The sequence below is a fragment of the Capra hircus genome, chromosome 22 (genome assembly GCF_001704415.2).
Source record: "Capra hircus breed San Clemente chromosome 22, ASM170441v1, whole genome shotgun sequence".
Lineage (NCBI taxonomy): Eukaryota > Metazoa > Chordata > Mammalia > Artiodactyla > Bovidae > Capra > Capra hircus.
This window is the reverse complement of record NC_030829.1, coordinates 48,751,706-48,768,770: the sequence shown is the minus strand read 5'-3', so window position 1 is coordinate 48,768,770 and position 17,065 is coordinate 48,751,706. Positions and strand designations below refer to the sequence as shown.

At 60.6% G+C, this 17,065-nt stretch overlaps 2 protein-coding genes across 2 annotated transcripts; both read right to left on the bottom strand.

The window, feature by feature from the left end:
- TLR9 (toll-like receptor 9) lies at positions 765 to 3,852 on the bottom strand (the record flags this gene model as incomplete). Its single annotated transcript, NM_001285686.1, is given in 1 exon segment — positions 765 to 3,852. A coding segment is annotated over 1 exon segment (3,088 nt), but the record flags the coding sequence as incomplete, so codon positions are not given.
- Positions 7,921 to 17,065, bottom strand: TWF2 (twinfilin actin binding protein 2). The gene is made up of 9 exons (XM_018066938.1): positions 16,838 to 17,065; positions 13,511 to 13,588; positions 11,070 to 11,248; positions 10,574 to 10,669; positions 10,231 to 10,335; positions 9,968 to 10,093; positions 9,189 to 9,339; positions 8,925 to 9,046; positions 7,921 to 8,521 (listed from the first exon to the last, which is right to left on the bottom strand). The coding sequence occupies exons 1-9, from the start codon at positions 16,860 to 16,862 to the stop codon at positions 8,354 to 8,356; spliced, it is 1,050 nt and encodes a 349-aa protein (XP_017922427.1). The 5' UTR covers positions 16,863 to 17,065; the 3' UTR covers positions 7,921 to 8,353.

The window sequence follows — 17,065 nt, the reverse complement described above, 5'->3', positions numbered from 1 at the left end:
CGCTACTGCCAGGATTCACCCACAGGCCTTCCTCTCCCCAGCCTGGACCAGCCTCCCCAGTGCAGCATAAACGTGGCCACCAGAAGGCGCAATCACCCCCTCTGAGCTTGCTGCACATCTTCCTGATCGCTTTAGGAATGAACATTCTGCAGGGTTACCACCTCTTAGGAATCTGGTGCCAGTCAGAAACGAAGCAGGCCTGCAGATTCCCTGCCTGCCCTTGAGGCACCCTAGGCCCTGCTGGTGAGGGAGATAGATCCTGAGGCCAATTACAGAGGAATGCCCAGCTCAATAGGACTGGTAATTGAGGGAGGAGTTGAAAGGGTCAGGAGACCCAGTCTATTCTCTGGGAAGGACCAAGACCTCACTGTCCGAAAAAGATGACAGTGAACACAACTGCCCTTAGCAGCTTCCCCCTAACCCTGCCCTGTGGGCCCTCCCCTTTTCTCCATGGCGATTACCGCCAATCACCTGTTGCTCCCTGCCTTTGTTTTAGGCCCGGTGAATTCTCCCCTTTTTCCTCCCAATAGCACCTCCAATGAGCTCAGGGTTAGTTGTTGGCCCTCCAGCAGCATTTATTTATGTGTCTGCTCTATGCCAGGGGGCCAGACAGAGCGGTGGGATTGCAAAGGGAGGCAGGTTGGGGCATCCCAGGCAGAGAGGCAAAACAGGGGGTGGTGTGGGGAGAGGGGGGGTGTGGGGAGTTGGGGGTGTGTGGGGATTGTGGGGGTGGGGTTAAAGGAGTGCTGGGCAGTCACTCTGTGCTATTCGGCTGTCGTGGGGCCCCGGCAGAAGTTCCGGTTATAGAAGTGGCGGTTGTCCCTGGTCAGGGCCATGCCCAGGTTGGCCCAGAAGCTACCCTGGCCACTGGGCTGGTGCGGCCAGAGGAGGACGCTCTGGCGGCAGAGGCGCTGGCGCAGCCGCACGTAGCGGGACCGGTAGGCGGCGGGGCGCAGGATCACCAGCACCACGACGTCCTTGCGGTCCTCCAACAGGCGCTGCTGGGCCAGCAGGAAGCTGGCGCGCAGGAGGCCGCTGACCCGGTCCGTGTGGTCCAGCACGAACATGGTCTTGCGGCTGCTGTAGACCGAGGCCCACAGGTTCTCGAAGAGCGTCTTGCCAGGGAGCCAGTCTCGCTCCTCCAGGCAGAGGCGGAGCGCCCGGCGCCCGCGGCGCTCCTCCAGCTGCACGCGGAGCTCGTTGTACACCCAGTCGGCCACTGCACTCTGCGCCTTGTCAAAGACCACGAAGGCATCGTAGAGCAGGGTGTCCTCGCCCCGCTGCCGGCGCCGTCGGGGCAAATGGGCCAGACACAGGTGGAAGCAGTACCAGAGGTCCCAGCCACAGAGGTGGTGCAGCATGGGCACCGCCAGGCCCAGCGCCACCATTAGCAGCGAGAAGCCAAAGCAGTCCAAGGAGAGGGTCTCATCCAGGCAGAGGCGCAGGTCCTGTGCGAAGATGCTGCGGCCCTGGAGCTGGCCCGGACTGCCACACGTGACGCGCCTGGACAGCCCAGGCACGGCCGCCTGCATCTCCAGCAGGAAGTCCACGAAGGCTGCCCCGCAGGCGCAGTGAAGCGGGTTGGCGCTCACATCTAGGATTTTCAGGGTCTCTGTTAAGCGACCGAACCAGGAGGGATCCACTGTCTTCAGGGCGTTGGCGCTGAGGTTAAGCTCTTTCAGCCGGTTGGCGAGGACAAAGAAGCCAGGGGTCACGAAGCCGATGCTGTTGCTGCTCACGTCCAGCTTCTGGAGCTGGGTGCCAGGTGGCAGGCTGCCGTTGCTCAGGGCCTTCAGCTGGTTTCCCGCTAGATCCAGGGCTTCCAGCTGGGGCAGGACAGTCAGGCTGCTCCAGTTGAAGAAGGCCAGGTTATTGTCCCGGAGACGCAGCTGCCGCAGGCTCTTGGGCAGGTTGTCCAGGTGACGAGGCAGGAGGGTGTGCAGGTGGTTCTTGGACAGGTCCAGCTGGACCAGGTTCCTCAAGCCTCTGAAGAAGCAGAGATAGAGGTCTCCCTCGGCCCACATCTGGCTCAGGGAGTTGCCGCTGAAGTCCAGGGCGCGCAGCGAGGCGCTGCTGAGCTTCTGTGACACGCGGCTGTGGATGCCGTTGTGTGCAAGGCTGAGGTAGCGCAGGGACGGCAGCTGGGCCACGAAGCTGAGGTTGTGGCCCACACCCTGCATGCTGAAGGGCTGGCTGTTGTAGCTGAGGTCCAGTGCCTCCAGCTGCGGCAGCTCCGTGAACGAGCGCCCATGGTACAGGTCCAGCTTGTTGTAGGACAGGTCGAGCACTCGCAGGCCGGTCAGCGGCACGAACTGCGAGCCATTAACCGCCTGGGAGATGCTGTTGTGACTCAGGCGCAGGCACTGGAGGCGGGAGAGGCGGGTAAACATCTCCTGCTGGATCGTCACCAGGTTGTTCCGTGACAGGTCCAAGGTGAAGTTGAGGTTGCAGCTTGGCATGAAGTCCTTTGAGCTGACGGCGACCAGCGGGCCTGGAGCGAGGCCCCTGGGCCACCGCCAGACTTCCACCCCGCTGTCCACCTCCCCCAGGGCGGCCACCGGCCTCGCGGCTCCGCTGATGCGGTTGTCCGACAGGTCCACGAAGAGCAGGCTCGGAAAGGCCCCAAAGATGCTGAGCTCGGCCTGGTTGATGAAGTTCAGCTGCAGACTCAGACTCTGGAGCTTGGGCAGCTGGGTCAGCGGCCGGAGCGTGGTGTTGGTGAGGGAGCGGAAGAAGATGCCATGCATGTCCAGCTTCTCCAGGGACACCAGGCCCCCAAAGGAGGGTGCCAGTTGCAGGTGGGCGAAGGACACCTTCTTGTGGTAATTGAAGGATAGGTTGAGTCTGCGCAGCTGGGTCAGGTTCCTGAAGATGGTGGTCTTGGTGATGTAGTCGTAGAGGAAGTTCTCACTCAGGTCGAGCACTTGGAGCCTGCCCAGGCCGCGGAACCAGTCTTTCTCTAGTTTGTAGAGAGAACTGTCCTTCAACACCAGGCCTTCGAGGCGGCTCAGGTGGCTGAAGGTGTCAGGGTGCAGCTTGGGGAAGTTCTTTGGGCACTCCCTGCAGGGGTTGCGGGCGTGGTCGCAGCGGCGGCAGTTCCCGCCCACATCAAGCACGCGCAGGGCAGTCAGATTGGCCAGGTCCTCGGGTGCCAGGGTGATGATGTGGTTGTAGGACAGCAGCAGGGTGTCCAGGCTGGGGGGCAGGCGGCGGGGCACCTGCGTGAGGTTGTTGTACTTGAGCGACAGGTGCGTGAGGTTGCCCAGGCCAAGGAGGGCGCCCGGGGCCACCTCCACGGCCTGCTGGCAGGGGTTCTTATAGTAGCAGTTGCCGTCCATGTACAGAAAGCGCAGGGCGTGTAGGCCGGTGAAGTGGGTGGGGCCTAGCACCAGGATGCTGGTGCGGCTCAGCGACAGGGATACGAGAGAACTGGGCAGGGCAGGCACGGTCGTGATGCCATTGTAGCTCAGGTTCAGCTCCTCCAGGGTGGGCACAGCCAGGAAGGTGTTGGGCTCAATGGTCATGCGGCAGGGGAAGTGCATGGGGCTGAGGCCGGCCGGCGGGCAGTTCCACTTGAGGTTGAGGACCCGCAGGTTGGACAGGTGGACGAAGTCAGAGTCGTGCAAGTGGTGGATGCGGTTGGAGATTAAGGAGAGGCTGGTGACATTGGCCCGGGGGGCCCCGGCCGAAAAGCGCGGCACAGACTTCAGGAACAGCCAGTTGCAGTTCACCTGACCCCGGGGCTGGAGCTCACAGGGCAGGAAGGCAGGCAGGGTGCCCTGGGCCAGGGCTGCTGCCAGCGCCGCTGCCTGCACCAGAAGAGAAAGGGGGTGCGGGGCACAGTAGGGGCCCTGCAAGGTGGGCGCCGGGTGAGGACACGGCCCCAGCTCCACCTCCGCTGCCCCACCTCCCTGGGGGTTTCCCAGGAGGGCTTCCACCTCTGTCTCTCCCAGCCTTCCAGGGAGGTTCCTGTTTCTCTCTCCAGTGCCCATCACATCTCCAAAGCCCATGGGGAACTTGGACTCAGATCTGAGACCCAGCCTTTGACTCAGAGAAAGGAATCAGAGCTCATCCTGAGACCTGCAATCTAGACTCGTGATGGAGGCTTTCACTCAAAACCAAACCCTAGCTGGACAGGAGAGCCAGGTTGGTGGTCAACAGGCCCCCCCCAAGCTTCCCCCTTCCATTCCTCAGAGGTCATTTCTCTTCTCTCCCAAGCAAAGAGGCATCTTCCCTTCCCTCCAGCACCCCTGAAAACCTCCCTCTGCTCTCTGTCAGGCTCCCCCCAACCACTCCTGCTCCACTTGGCCAAGAGGTGGAAATGAAGGTCTCCTGCTGGGGTTCAGGCTGGCCACTGCCCAGGGCCTTGGCCAGGATGGCTACTGCCTAGCTCTTTCATGCTCTGCCCACCTTACCCAGCCCAGACACCCAAACTGCTGTGGGTCAGAACGAATTGGAGGGAAGGTTGGGCAGCAAAGGGCAGACAGGGCACAGCCCTGGCGTCCCCCTGGCTTGCAGCCCAGCAGCAGCACCACCAGTGAGCCCAGCACCACCGGTGAGCCCAGCAGCACCACCAAGAGCAGCCCTTAGCCCCAGCCTCCTCACCCAAGCAGCGAGTTTGGGTCTCATGGCTCATGACTTCAGGGCTCAGTGAATTTCCCCAGAGCCACCTGAGTGACTGTCCCTTTCACCTACCTTTGTCTGTAGCTCCCAAGCCCGTGTTTCTCCCCATCACTTCCTCCCCACCTTGTCCCCTTCCCTGGGGGCCGAGGGCTGCTATCCTACCATGGCAGGGAATGCGGCTTCTCCAGAGGGTCTGGCGGGCAAGTTGGGCGGCAGCTGTAGGGAAGGATGCTTGGCGCTCACTTCCCGTGCCGACGGCTCAGAGAGCAGAGGAAGTGAGAATTTTGTAATAATCTGGTAGCCCCCTTCCTCCCTGAGCTCATGGCAGGGGTGGGGTGTAGGGGACATAATGAGTCAGAGAGGCCATTTGCATAGTCAGGTGGCAGATGGCTCCGTCACCCCTTCCTCTTTCTACTCCCCGCCCCCCACCCCAGTCTGTCTGAACCATCTGTCACACCCCACATGGGCCTCACACCTGTCCTCTGGGAAGTCTGGGGAGAGGTGAAGGCCCAGAGCTCAGTCTAAGGTTGGCAAGAGATTGGAATTAGGAGCAGTGTCAGACCTGGTGGGGTATGCCTCAGCCTTCTCAGCCCCTGCCCCCCCAGGCCGGCAGCTCCCTCACTGCCCTTTCCTGCCCTGAGGTACAAGTCCTAGAGCTCTGTGTGTCATGCCGGGCCTGGCGTATGGGAGAGGGGGCAGCACTGGCCTTGCCCAGGGTCATCTGCCCCTGCCGCAGCGGTGGCTTCCTCCAGGAGCAGGCCCTCCTCTGCATTCCCAGGGCACCATCAGAGCACAAACCCCACCAATGGATCACCTGAGACCTCCTGGCTCATCCTCCCCTGAGGCTCCTCCCACAATCCTTCTGACCCAGCTGATTGCAACAGATCACTCAGGCCCCAAGCCGCAGGATGCCCCAGGACCCTCAGCAAGTCCTGCTGGCTCCATGTTCAGAATGCGCCCATTTTCCACCCTGCCCCCACTTCCACATCCACCAGCCTGGTCTGAGCTGCCATCTCCTCCTGCCTAGACCAGAGCAGTTGTCACGTCCTCAGGATTGTCCTGCTTCTGCTCTCAAGGTCCACAGTTTGTTCTTATTAGGCCCCTAAGTCACATTAGGTTCCCCCTCTGCTCAGACCCCTCCATGGCCCTTTCTGGGGCCAGAGCCACAGTCCACACAATAGCCAGCAGGGTCCTATGCTATCTGCCTGCCCCTTGCTCCCTGCCCAGTCTCCAGACACACTGGCCTCCTGGCTGTGGCTCGAACACACGCATGTACTTCTGCCCCAGGGCCTTTGAATGTACTGTTCCCTGTGTCTTGAAGCTCTTTTTCCAGATAACTCACACGGCCCTCTCCCTCACCACCCTTACCTCTCTCGTCACACATTACCCTTTCAATGAGGCCTTCTCTGATCTTCTTATAAAGCCCCTACCCCAGATGGAGCACTCCTGAGCTTTTACCTAATTTGTTAACATTTTTGTTTTGTTTGCAGATAAAGAGTTTATTTGAAGTTAGAAATTGCAATTCTGGAGACACAGGTTTGGGTAAAATGAAAGAGTGTTTCAGGGAAGAGAAAGAGTTCAGGGGATCATAAAGGCAAAAGCCATAAGGTTGTTAAAGTTGTCTGTAGGTGCTCAACACTTGCTGAGTTCATGGGTCTCCACAGTCAGCTCTGGGCAGCACAGAGTGTTTCTGAGAGATGGCTAAGTGAATGAGGGAATGAATGAACAAACAGCATTTCTGGCGAGACGGGCAGGGCTGGACATCTGCTACCCCTGCTTCTCTGCGTGCACCTCTGGCTGGGTGTCACGGCAGACAGGCTCCAAGCTGCCAGGCACCCAGCTGGTGCACAGGCCCGGGGGTCTGACAGCATGGGAACAATGGTGTTGTCTTCCTGCCCACTTGAGAACCAGTGTTTGAGGTGGGAAAGATCAGTCTGCCTTCTGTGGGTCCTGGCTTGGGTTCCAGCTCCACTCCCTACAATTCTACGCACTTCAGTAGAGGCAGAGAAAGGCCCCAGGGATGGGACACTGCCCTGAGTCCCAGCCCAAGAGGCACTTTCCAGAAAAAGGACAGTGCCCATCCAGCAGGTGAATCCATCATCGGCCCCATCCGTCCCCAACCCTGCACTCTTCCCATCTGGGATAGTAGGGGTCTTCTACACACTTCTCAGAGGCAGAAAATGAAGTTCTGGCTGCTGCTGAATCCCAAGCCCAAGGGAGATTCCCCCAGAGTCCCTGGGACCAGAAATCTAGGCCCTTTGGGACAAGAGAAGTACCCAAGGTACTCAAGAGGGGGCCAATGAGCTGACAGCGAAGCCTGCACATGCGCACACGGACACAGCTCTTCCACATACCTGCAGCCAGGCGGGCTGGGGCTCCACCCCGCAGGCCCGCAGGCCCCTTCCACACTGTGTGTGTGGGGGTGTGTGTGTGTGTGGCTCCACCCCGCAGGCCCACAGGCCCCTTCCACAGTGTGTGTGTGGGGGTGTGTGTGTGTCTGTGTGTCTGTGTCTGTGTCTGTGTGTCTGTGTCTGTGTCTGTGTGTGTGGCTCCACCCCGCAGGCCCGCAGGCCCCTTCCACACTGTGTGTGTGTGTGTGTGTGTGTGTGTGTCTGTGTGTCTGTGTGTGTCTGTGTGTGTGTGTGTGTGTCTGTGTGTGTGTGGCTCCACCCCGCAGGCCCACAGGCCCCTTCCACAGTGTGTGTGTGGGGGTGTGTGTGTGTCTGTGTCTGTGTCTGTGTGTGTGGCTCCACCCCGCAGGCCCGCAGGCCCCTTCCACAGTGTGTGTGTGGGGGTGTGTGTGTGTCTGTGTGTCTGTGTCTGTGTCTGTGTGTGTGTGGCTCCACCCCGCAGGCCCACAAGCCCCTTCCACACTGTGTGTGTGTGTGTGTGTGTCTGTGTGTCTGTGTCTGTGTCTGTGTGTGTGGCTCCACCCCGCAGGCCCGCAGGCCCCTTCCACACTGTGTGTGTGTGTGTGTGTGTGTGTGTGTGTCTGTGTGTGTGTGTGTGTGTGTGTGTGTGTCTGTGTGTGTCTGTGTGTCTGTGTGTGTGTGTCTGTGTCTGTGTGTGTGTGGCTCCACCCCGCAGGCCCACAGGCCTCTTCCACAGTGTGTGTGTGGGGGTGTGTGTGTGTCTGTGTCTGTGTCTGTGTGTGTGGCTCCACCCCGCAGGCCCACAGGCCCCTTCCACAGTGTGTGTGTGTGTGTTTATGTGTGTGTGGTGGGGAGGGGCAGGTCTATGCCCAGGGCCTCCCCATACCCAGGGCCAGAGGTAGTCCCTCAGGGCCAAACTCAGCTGTTGATTTAAAAATATTTTATTCTTTAAAAAATACAGCATTCAACCATCTCGTCCTGCGGTGACCCTCTGCCCCAGCCCCGAATGACCTCACCCCTTGTGGCCAAAGGGTTCTGGGCCATGCTGGGGCCTTAGTCTTAGTTCCCCTAGGGGCTTGGTTCATGCCAGTCCCCCGACGCAGCCCCTTGAACCAGCCGAGCAGGGTCCCCAGATGCCCTGGGCACAGGGATGAGAGGCAGGGACAGCAGTGGGGGAGGGTCACAAAATGCCAGCCCAGGGGCCCTCGGAAGCTGCAAGGATGTTCAGTTACCAGCCCTCCTACCCATAGGAGGCAACCCCCACCCCAGAGCCCGGCTGCAAGGAGGGAGGTGGCCGTGGGGGTGGTGGGGGGGCAGCCCCACAGTTCCACACGCCAGCAGGGCTCAGGTCCTGTCACCTAGCTGTCATCCCCATTCTCGCCGGGGCCACGGATGAGGCGCTTGTGGCCCCGCTTGCCCTCGGGGCCCCTGGGCTTAGCGAAGGCCCGCTTGGCGAGGTGCTGCTTGGGGTGCACCTCGTCGTAGAGGAAGTCAGCCGTCAGCTCCGCCCCATCACCAATCTCGATCTGTCCAGGGCAAGGCATGGTTGGTCACTCCGAGGGTGCAGGGCCCTGACATGCACCACCCTCGGTCACCCCCACTCCTGGAGCACCTCTTGGATCTCTTGCTCTCTAGCCCTGGGGTGTCCTCCCAGATGCCCACATGAAATGCCAACCCCAGGAGCACAGAGCTGGGGGCCTGCTGGTGGAAGGCCTTGTCACTTTCCACCTGCCTTCCAAACTCAGGGAAAGGAGAGACACGGGTGTCACAGCTGGGGCTTGTCAAGGCCACTAGCGACACACACAACCCCTTGGGCCTCAGTCTCCCCCTCCATCCAACAGGGCAACAATGCCCCCTGCTCTGCCACGGTCTCGGGATGCTGCCGTCCCACGTAGGGGTGGTGACAGGGCCCAAGGGGACAGCACCCACCTTCTTGGCGACCTCCAGCTGGAAGTCCTGCTCCACGGAGTCGAGGAGGCGGCTCTTGCAGCTGGAGTAGAGCATGCGCTCCTTGATGCTGCACTTGTAGCCGGGCATGGAGTAGATGAACACTGCGGAGGCGGGGAGGCAGGATGAGGCGGGCCTGGCGCTCCTGCCGCCCCCACAGCCCCCGCAGGCGGCCCGCCCGGCTGTGCGCCCGTGCGGCTCCTATGCAGCCGCGTGAGCAGTGGAAGGCCCACCACGGCCACTCACCCACAGACTCCAGGGGGTCACCCTCGTGGGTGTGCTTGTAGAGGAAGAAGTGGTAGCGGGCGGCGTCTCGGGGCACTCGGGACGGCAGCTGGGCCACGTCCGTGGGCTCCGTGTGCACCAGCTCGATGGTCTCCCGCTCCAGGTCCAGCTTCTGCCGAGGGGCAGCGGGAGATGTGAGGGCACCATGCGGGCGAGGGCCCAGGCCCACCCTCCCTGACGAGAATTCCCTGAGGTGGGGGGCTGCGGACAGCTCCTCTCCTGGGGCTCCCCCCATCCCACTCCGAAGAGGCCAGGCCTAACTCTGCCCCTTTGAACGCTCTGCTAGAGAAGGAAGTCCCACCAAGGATGATGGACAGGTCAGCGGTGAAGGCCTTGACCTCAGGGAGGCAGCATCCCTGGGCCAACCCATCCTCATGGTGGAAGAGCCACTCTGTTTGAAAGGGGGAAGGCCGGACCACTGAGGCCACCGGCTGGGGAAAGGCGGGTGATCAGCGGGGCTGCAGAGGGAGTCTGGGACAGGAAGGGGCTCGGGGCTGAGGGGGGAACTAAGGGTGACGTGTGCATGCAGCATGGAGGGTGGAATGAGGGACAGTGTGTCAGGCGTCTCTGCAGGTGAGTGGGGCCCGGGCTGGGCAGGGAACAGACTGCAGCCACTACACACAGCGACTGTAGCAGACATGCAGGCGGGGGCAGCTGGGGTGAGCGCGCGCGTGGGAGCGGGAGCAGGTGGGGTACAGTGTACCCCCAGTGTGCGCCTGGGGCAGGGAACCGGCACCCACCAGCTGGATGTAGTTGATTGCCTTCTGTCTGAGCTGCTGAAGTGCCCGTTGGGCCTGCGGCTGCAGGGGGAAGGCCAGGCCCTGCAAGGTCTGGTGTTTGCTCTCCACGCTGATCTCTGTCTTCACCTGGGGATGGGTGAACAGTGAGCCAGGCCCTCTCCTGCCCACACCAGGGGGTAGCCACTTGGGGAGTGCAGGCTCAACCAGTGGGGCCTGACTTGACCTGGAGGCCTTGGGCTGGGACTTCTGCCCGGTGTGCCCACCTCGTTAATACGGATCTGCTGGAGTTCTCTTTCAGCCGAGGTCAGTGGCGCAGGTGCTGCACAGGACGACAGGTGCTTCTGGTACCCGGCAAAGGAGAGGTCATCCTGACCAGTGGATGCAGAGGCGTAAGTGAACACCTTAGGATGGGCTGGCAGAAGCCCATTGAGCACCCCAGACTCTAGGGGTGCTCAAAGCAGACCTAGGACTCTCCCAGCCCTCCCTACTCATCCCCTGGCACCTACTTGCTCTGTAACCTGGCGTAACACCCCACCTTCTGTGGACCCGTGACCCTAGTCTTGTAGGGTCCTGGTCTGGGGTGGTAGGGTAGGGGGGTGCAGCTACCTTCACAGTCCCGAACAGCTCATCCTTGATGTGGCCGCCTCCAAACTCCTTCTTCACTGTGGCCCGTGTGGCTGCATACAGCATCTTCAGCCGCACCTGAAGGGCAGGCGCCAAGCCATGAGACTTCTCTCCAGGCAGGGCTGCCTGTCCAGGAGCAGGCAGGAGCCTCTGGGTGGGGACCAGTTCCCCTCATTGTGCCCAGGCACCCAGCAGAGGGCGCAGCACGAAGGTGAGGCTGCAGTAGGGTGGTCTGGACAGCAGAGGGAACCCTCACCCAGCGCAACCTTTGCCTCTCAGAGCCAGGCTGACCTGGCTGGGAGGCTGAGATGCCAGGCTCCAAGTGCAGGACCTTGTCCCTCCCTCATTCATACTCCCTCGAGCAGGATCTGACATCTCCCCCTTTAGACTCCCCAGGGCAGCGCCATGTTATGTTGATCGGAACCAGCTTCCCCTCCTCCTCCGATCCCGAGGCTGGGCAGGAGTTTTGAAGACTCACGGGGGAATTATCAGGTGACCAGGCGAGGAAGAGCCACTCAAAGCCCTGGGCATTCTGCGAGTCCAGGCGGTAGAGCAGGTAGCAAGGCTGTTGGGCATCCAGCAGCGGCAGCACGGCCCCGTCATAGTCCTGGTCCCAGCAGCCCACCAGCTCCCGAAAGGCGCCCAGCACGAGCTGTTCTGGGGGCAGAGGCCAGGTGAGCCAAGGAGTAGCCGTGTCCCACAGCTACCTCTCACCGTGGGCTTGGTCCCTGGAGGTAACTCAGACCCACTAACCACCCTCCCTGCCTTCCCCTGAAGTCTGTGACTCAATCAGTGCATGAGTGAGTGAATGAATGAATGAGGGCGCAGAGCTGCCAGCCCGAGGCTGCTCCCTCTACACACACACACACACACACACACACACACACACACACGCGCGTGGCCTTGAGAACATGCCAACAGATGACCCAACACAGACAACCACACCAAGACACGCAGCCCTGTACCCACAGCCACCAACAACACGTCCCTTTACAGATACCCAAGGCCCTCACCCCACTGGAATATACCCAGTGGACGGCCCCACTGTGCCTCTGGCCCCCTCCTCCCTCAGCCTGGGGCTCCAGCAGACCCCCTGGCACACCCTTCTCAGAACGAACATGCTGTCGCAAATACCGTCCCAGCCTCAGGCCACAGGGATCTGCAGGCAAAAAGGCTTGTGGGAAAGAGGGAGGCAGGGGCTCCCACCAGACACTGCAGAAACAGGTACCCTGCTGCCCTCTACCTGCTCTAGTCCCCTTCCCCAAAAGTAACCAATCAAGAGCAGCCAGCCTCTTAACACCTAGGGCTGACCAGTCCAGCCGCCTTCCTGGCTGGCGCAGTGTGGCTGAATGGACACACGCTTGACCCACCAACCCCCACCAGGAGTCTTAGTGTGGCACCAAACACCAGCCTGTATGCACAGGCCCAGGCTGGAGGAAGAACTGGGGTAAGTGGACAACTACCACCTAGCCAGAGGGTACCAGCACCCGAGCACCAAGCCCTCCTGATGGGGGCAAAGGGCTGGCTATCCAAGAGCGCCTACAAGCCGGGCCTGCCAGCCCATCCACCTCCCTCTGGCCTTGGCCTCCTCACCTATCCTCCCAGAACTCAGATAGACCAAGGCTGAAAACCAGCAGTCACGGGCTGACCAAGGCCGGGGAAGGTGGGGGGCGGGTGGGGGCGGAGGCGGCTGGCCAACAGCACTGCCAAAATTGTTTCATTTGTTGCCAACATTTTTCAAACTGGAAAATCTGATGTAACAAGTGGAATTCCTGGCTTTCCTAGAAAAATCAGGAAGATCAAGCCACACTCAGATAGGCTGCCGGCAGGAGGCCTGGACCCTCTGGGGCTCCCAGGTGGCCAACAGCAGGTTGCAGATAAGGGCCCACCGAGAGACTCCTCCTGCTCAATGTCTCAGGGATGTTCTGTCTGGGAGGTGACAGGGAAGGCTGAGGTCTGGGGTCCATGAGTTCCTCTCTCTGGAGGGGTGCAGGGGGCTGACCTACCCCAATATCCCCAACCCGGCCTCTGAGGGCATCTGAATTTGGGGACCCTGGACACCATCCAACAGAGCTCTAGCTCTAAAGCCTGGGTGGATTCTCAGTCTGGGCAGAACCAGCTTTGACCCAATTCAGCATGTGAAAAGTCAGCTGGACACCAAGCCCATTCAGGAGGCACCCAGAAGGGCCCACTACTGCATGGCTATCAAGAAGGGCTGGAAGGATTTGTGGGGGCCTGGCCCATTCCCAGTTCTGGAGTCTGTACCCCTCACCTCCAGGGACAGTCCTGTACCCCAGGACTTCTCTACCCAGAGCTCCCCAAGCCTCAGTCTAATCCTCTGCCTCCCCAAACTCCCTCCCCACTTTAGGCCTCAGCTCAAGCTCACTCACACCCCAAGCCCTATACCTCTAGCACCACCCCTATGGAAGCCTCAGATGCCCCAGGTTCAAGTCATGGCCCAGCCAAAGCTGGAATTCCTTGGTCCTGCTCTGAAAGAGACCGACACAAGTCCCTTCTCCCCACAGTGAGGGCACTTCCCCTGGATAGGGCTCCGGCTTCTCCTTAGGACTCTTCCCCAGCCAGCGGCCAAGTGAGGCCAGGCCTGTCCACCACCCAGGGAGGTGAACGGCACTAGACACCGAGGACAGCGCCTGGCCTTACTCATCCCCTGCGACCCTACAGAGCCTCTGGAAAGGCTCGGCAGGACCCTTGGGCAGGGCTCTCCTTGCTATGTCCCCAGCTCCTGTGTAACAGGCGTAAGGACCATGCCCACCACCAAGACTCTCCTATAAGGCACCTCTCATTTCCAGATGGGAAACTGAGGTCCTGAGGGGCTGAAGGACAATGTTCCCCCCACCTCCCAGAGAAGCAGTAGGGTCCAGCAGCCAGCCTGTCCCCTCACCCACAGAAAGCACTCACCGTCCTCAATGACAACTTTGATGAGTCGCACAGAGCCAGCCCGCGCCTTAGCAAAGAACTCCTTCAGCTCCTCGGTGGCTACGAGAACAAGAAACATGGTGGGCGCTGAGCAGGCACAGGGAACAGTGTGGGCAGGGACACGCTCGGGGCTTGCTCTGCCCTGGGGGTCTGGTGGCGGAGCTGGGAACCAGATTAAATACGGCCCCCCATGTGACTGGGAACCTGAGACGGCCGCTGAACGCAAGCTCCCAAATTTAGCCAGCAGAGGTGGCAGGCAGGCAGCCTGCTGGCTGGGACGGCTCTGTTGACAGGGCACATGGAGATGAGACAGCCCACCCGGGAATGGGATAGGCCAAGCCAGCCAGAATGAACAGCTCCCACCTGCTCCCTGCACCCCCAAGAAGGCCCAGTCCAGGGCTAGCCTGGGACACACCCAGCATCCTCATATCCACAGACAAAATTACAGGAGCCCCCAACATACGTTGACCACTATGTCTATTCACACACACACACACACACACACACACACACACACACACACACACACACATGCAGTCCCCAGGTTGCTAATAAATTCAGACACAGGCAAACGCAGAGCATGGCTAACAAATGTGTGCAGGCAAGTGGCTGTACACAGAAACACAGAGGTACACACTGCTGCACGCGCGCGCACACACACACACACACACACACGCCCAGCCTCATTCCCCCAGCCAGGCTGCCTAACGCTGGGAGGTCCTGAAGAGCCAGGCCTGCCCTGGCTCAATCCGGCCAGGGGGCGATAAACCTCTACCCCCAGGCAGCCAGGAAGAGGAGTGACTCTCAGGGACTCTCCAAAACAGACCCTGACTGTGGTCCCTGAGCCACAGAGCCAAACGGTGACAGCCAATGACCAGGAACACAGCTGCAGAGGATCATGGTCAGAGCTAGGGGAATGTGGAAATCACACATCCACTGGTGGTTCAGATGGGGCAGCAAAGGTCCAAGTTAGGAAGGACCTCCTTGGGTCTCCAGAGGGCTGCACAGGGCCAGGCCAGCATGACCTTGGGGCTGCCCAGGGGTCAGGAGAATTGTGTGGGAACACAGCTGGAGGGTTGAGGTCAGAGAATATTTATAGGGCCTGACTGGCAGCTCGAGGGTGGGTGCGGGGGGGCCTTTAGGAAAACAAACTCTGGTCATGTCCTCAGGTGCCCATCATGCAGGGTGACCGTGAGCATGATTCACAGGGCAGTGCTGTGTACCACCCTCCAAGGCCACAGGGTGGGTGGAATTGCAGCTAAGCCAGGCAGGCCCTTGGGGTTGACAGCAGCATGGTATGGAGACATAGCCCCACTGAGCCAGGACAGGTCTGCCCCTCAGTGGACTCCAGGCCCGAGGTTCCACCAGATGTAAGTGACCTATGACCTCACTGAACCTCAAACTCCTCTATAAGACGGAGTTAATACGTCCCACAGCATTAGCCTGTCCTAATAACAATTATTCATTTTTATTACTGCAATGACAGCAGGGCCGGCTATTACCTGCTCAGACCTCCCCCAAGGGAGAGGCTGACACACCCCTTCTAGTGTTACCAGGACAAAGTGACACCCCAGTAGCGGAAGACATACCGCCCTCCATGTCTCCTCAGCCACCATCAATAATCCAGAGGCCAGGCCTGGGACACCTGAGCCTCTCTCATCAAAGATTCATGCCCCCCACCTGCACCCCTGCTGCCTTGCCTCCCACCCTGTCTCAGTCAGCCTCAGGTTACAGCCCTCTCCTGCCTGCTGTGAGGCAGCGGATCGGGACTGGCACCCAGGCATCCAGGGTGATCTCTCCTGCCACCTCCCCAGGCCAGAAATGGGAAGGGGTGGGCTGCTCCCAGGCGGAAGGAGGGCTGCCAGATTTCCCTAGCCAGGCTGATCTCAGCATAAGGGAAATGAGGGAGTGAAGGAGGGCCCAGGCCACAGGATCAGTCAGCCCAGCATGGGGCGGTGGAGCCCTAACCTCTAATCCCCTCCCAGTTGGAGGCAGCAGCAGTGATCAAAGGGGAAGGAAGGGGCAGGTCTGGTGAGGGGTTGTTCCCTTCCGTGGGGCTGAGTCATGAAGCCGCCCCTCCAGCTCTTCTTGGAGAGCCCTGGCCCAGACCCAGGCTCCCGCTTTTTCTGGTCCTATGGGGCGTGGCCAGGGAAACCCTGTCAGGGCCAGCCACCAAGCGGCCACAACCGCAAGCAGAGATCCAGGTGGTCAGGCTGGTCGATGGTGATGGCCCTGGGCAGGGGATCCTGGTGTGGTGGGAGGAATGGCTGAGGGCCAGACCAGCAGGCTTCTGGGCAAGCAGCCTGGGCCTTTCCCACAGGCCAGGCAGCCCTCCCAGGCCAGGGACACAGGGGCACACTGAGGTCCAGATAGTCAGGACACCTGGCTCCCGGCCACTGCTTCTTCCCTGTCCTGTCGAAGGAGGAATCGGACCCTTGCAGGAGGAGGAGGATGCCCTGGGCTCTGGGGTGGAGGACCTGGCCTGGAATCTCTAGGTCAGAACCTTCTTCCTTGCCTCCAGCCTGGAGCTGGGACCTTCCAACCCTGACTGGGGCAGACTCAGGAGATCAGAATGGAAAATAGCAGGGAGAGCAGAGGTCAAGGTCAGACTGGCAATTCTCCACAACCCCACTTAGAAAACACCTGTCCCAAGTTTTTGCCAGCCTAGTTTGTGAGGGTCTGGGGAGGAGCCAAAAGGTCAGGACCCCCTCCTCACACAGACACAGCCAATAGGAACCATACTGTGCCTCCATTGACTCGAATGAACACTGCAAGGCACCCAAATTGTGCACATGCACGCAGACACCCCCAGACATGTGCACACAGTCACGAAACACTGATCATGATGATTCCATCATCATCTGAAGATGATTCCAGCCGACAGCGTCCAACCAGCCGTTAGTGCTGTGCACTCGATGTACACAAGCAGTCAGATCCAGATGTGCATAAACAGGGCTGTACCCACAAGACAAGTGCACATGCGTGCACACTTCCTCAGATGTGAACATCCGGGTACACCCACCCTGCGTGCTAAAAGATGGGCACACACAGGCACTTCCACCCCCAGATGGGAACACAGCCGCTTCCACCCCAGCTGCATGCCTACATGTACACGCACCCTCAACTTTGCACAGTAAGCCCGCATCCCACCAAGAAATGACCACCCCAGGCGACCCGCGGCTGCAAAAGAAAACAGGAAGCTTCCCCAGGCTGATGCCGGGAGAGGAAAGAGGGGCCTGACAGCCAGGGAGGGGCCGCAGCCGCGAGCAGAGACCCTCGGCCCCCTGTCCGTTCGCCATCCGTCCTCACCGTGGATGCCGGTCTGATGCGCCATGACTCCGTGACCCGCTCCGCCCGCGCCCTCGGAGCCCTCGGCTTGGCCCCGGCCCGGCTTGGCTCGCTTGCACTCGAAGGAGAGGAAGGAGGAGGATGTGGTGGCGGCCGCCCAGACTCGCGCAGCTTCCCGGGCGGTGCCGCAGGACCCGCCCCCAGAGCGCCCCGTCCCTGACGGGCGAGGGGCGGGGACTCTGGGCCGCG